Source organism: Tupaia chinensis, unplaced genomic scaffold (assembly GCF_000334495.1).
Source record: "Tupaia chinensis unplaced genomic scaffold, TupChi_1.0 Scaffold000494_1, whole genome shotgun sequence".
Taxonomy (NCBI): Eukaryota; Metazoa; Chordata; class Mammalia; order Scandentia; family Tupaiidae; genus Tupaia; species Tupaia belangeri.
In genome coordinates, this window is record NW_006160006.1 from 2,151,602 (window position 1) to 2,154,713 (window position 3,112).

Consider the following 3,112-nt stretch of genomic DNA (forward strand, 5'->3'; position numbering starts at 1 on the left):
GCTGAATCAGGACTCGCGCTCGCGGACCTTCGAGCCGGCACAGGAGGGGAAGGAGGGCTGCAGGCTGCTGCTCAGCACGGTGCGCGCCCGGCCGGCACAGGGGCGCGGGGTGGGGTCCCCTCTCCCTGCCGTGAGGAAGTGCCCCCTCTCTCCTCCCTTCTCAGATTTGCTTGGGGGAGAAAGCCAAAGAGGAGGTGAATCGCGTGGAGATTCTGTCCCCCGCGACGCGGGATCAGAAGCCCCAACCCGTCACCATCGCCTCGCTGCGGGCCTCGGTCCTGCCCATGGTGAGCCTTGGCCGGCCGGTGCGTGGGTGCAGGGGGTCGGGCAGGGGGGTGTGAGGGCGTCCCCGAGAAACACTGCCGCGCTAGGCAGGGTCTTACCAGAGAAACGCGCGGGGCTTGCAGGTGGTTAGGGCGCTGGACTCCCACATGACTGGCTTCGGGGTCCTGGACCTGGCGACTTGCTTTCTTCTCTCTCCCTCTTTCTCATCAAAAGTAATAATAACAATGAATAAAATTAAACAATTCTTTAAAATAAAAAGGAAGAAAGAAAAAGGTAAAAAGGTCTTTTTAAAAAGTAAACTTCTGGACATTCATGTAAATGGAATTTTAAAATATGTGGTCTTCTATGACTGGCTTCTTTTGCTTAGCGTAATGTTAAGAACAATCCACGTCTGGGGCTGGCAAGTGGCGCGGTGGATAAGGTGCTAGACTCCCACATAGTTGACCACAGTTTGAGTCCTGGACCTGGCAGCTTGCTTTCTCTCTTTCTCTCTCTGGTCAAACTTAAAATAATAATAAGTGAAATTAGATAAATTATTCTTAAGGAAAAAAAAAAAACAATCCACATTGAGACCAGCAGGTGGCAGAGTGGTTAAGGCACTGGGTTCAGACAAGGCCAAGTGAGATTTGAGTCTCAGACCTGGCTTGCTCGCTCGCTCTTTCTCTCTCTCTCTCGCTTGCTCGCTCTTTCTTGTCCTATAGGAAAATTTAAAATTAAATTTTAAAAAGATTAATCCATGTTGAAGCATGTATTACATTCCTTCTTAAATACTTTTTAGAAAGTTTTAAGAGATTTTTTGCTATCGGGTGCATGTGGTCGCCAGAGAGACAAAAAGGAAGAAATCACAGACACACACACACACACACACACGGAGGAAATGGCCCCACTATAATCCCTTCTCTTCCATTCTCCCCTTGGGGTCTTGGGCATGCACGCGCCCAGCTTGAGTTTTGAGTCCCAGGTCCAGGACTCCAACTGCTGTCGACTACATGGGAGTCCAGCGACATAACCGTTGTGCCACCTGCTGGTCCCTCAGTATTACATTCCTCTCTATTGCCAACTACTGCATTCTGTAGATACACCACACCTCGTCTACCCATTCAGCGGTCAAAGGACATTCAGTTGCTTCTGACCTTTGTCCTGAATAATGCGGTTACACATATTGCACACATTTTTATTTGACTATGCTCTCACTTCTCTTGGGGGCGTACCTAACAGCAGGATTTCTGGATCTTAACGTAGCTCTATGAGTAACATTTTGAGACACCTTCAGATGGTTTTCCAAAGGGGTCACACCACTGTACAAACCCACTCACAATGTATGAGGATTCCTGCTTCTCCACATTCTTGCTAACACTCGGGGTTGTCATTTGGTCGTAGTCCTAGAGGTATGACATGGTACCTCTTCGTGCTTGGATGTTGAGTGTTCCTTCATGTGCGTTGACCATTTGTGTATCTCTAGAAAGTTGCCTGTTTGACTCTTTGTTCTTTTTTTTTAACTTGGGTTTGAGCTGCATCATTTTTATTTGCTTTTCCTCCGTTGAATTGTATGAGTTCTTTAAATACTTTTGCATACAAACTTCTTATCAGATAATTTGCAATATTTTCTCCCATTCTGTATGTTCTCTTTTTACTTTTTTTTTTTTTTTTAAGAGGTTTTTGCCTTAGGTCATGTGCGTGGTCATCAGAGACAGACCGAGACAGAGGGAAAGTGAGATATCAGCCCCCGGGGGCAATGGCCACATCACAATCTCCCAGCACCTTGGGCACACACGCCCAGCATGAGTTTATTTTTTTCTGGAAATTTTATTTAACATGATTCTTATTTAACATTATTATTACTATTGTTAAATTTAACCAGAGAAAGAGGGAAAGTGAGAAAGCAAGCCACCAGGTCTGAGACTCAAACTGCAGTCAGCCATGTGGGAGTCCAGCACCTCCATCCACCACGCCACCTGCCAGCCCCTTCAAGCCACCAGGTCAAGGACTTGAACCATGGTTGACCATGTAGGAGTCCAGTGATGTAACCCTCTATGCCATCTGCTGGCCCCAACTTTTCACTTTTTAAAAAATATTATTTTTATTTAACTTTTATTATTATTATTATTATTAAGAGACAGAGAGAGGGAAAGTAAGCTAGCAGGTCTGGGACTTGAACCATGGTCAGCCATAGGGGAGTCAGCGCCCTTAACCACCATGCCACCAGCCAGCCCCTCTTTTCACTTTTTAATGATGATTTACAGCATAAAATTTTTAAAAATTATTTTATTTATTTTAGTTTGCCTCATAAAAGTTTTTAATTTTTTAAGCTTTTAATTAAATTTCTTTTTTTTTTTTTTTTTGGGGGGTTTTTTTTTTTTTTTTCCTAAAGGGGGTGTGGGGTTTCCCATTGCCAGACAGACAGAGAGAGACATAGAAACCGAAAGTGAGAAATCACCCTCCAGGGGGGATGGTCATGCCGCAATCCCTTCTCCTCCATTCTCCTCTCGGGATCTTGGGCACGCACGCACACATGCCCGGCATGAGTTTTAAGCCACAGGGTTTGGGACGCGAACCGCAGTCTACTACGTGGGAGTCCAGCGACATAGCCATTACGCTAACGGCTGGTTCCCTAATTAAAATTTTTTAAGAGGTTTTTGGGGTTTTTTTGCTCTAGGTGCTCACCAGAGAGACAGGAAGCAAGAAATCACCCCACAGATGGATGGCTAAGCTGTAATCCCTTCTCCTCCTTTCTCCTCCCGGGATCTTGGGCATGCACGCACACACACACCCAGGTCCTGGACTTGATGCATGGTTGGCCATGTGGGAGTCCAGTGAGGTAACCACT

General features: G+C 46.0%; 1 protein-coding gene across 1 annotated transcript in view; it reads left to right on the forward strand.

The window, feature by feature from the left end:
- Position 1: 1 nt before the first annotated feature.
- Positions 2–3,112, forward strand: part of NPM2 (nucleophosmin/nucleoplasmin 2) — a gene marked incomplete at its 5' end in the record, with an annotated part of 12,604 nt that continues 9,493 nt past the window's right edge. The window contains 2 exons of the mRNA XM_006156479.3: positions 2–79; positions 165–287. Of these exons, the coding sequence (XP_006156541.1) occupies positions 2–79; positions 165–287 (201 nt within the window). The remainder of the gene's footprint in view (positions 80–164; positions 288–3,112) is intronic.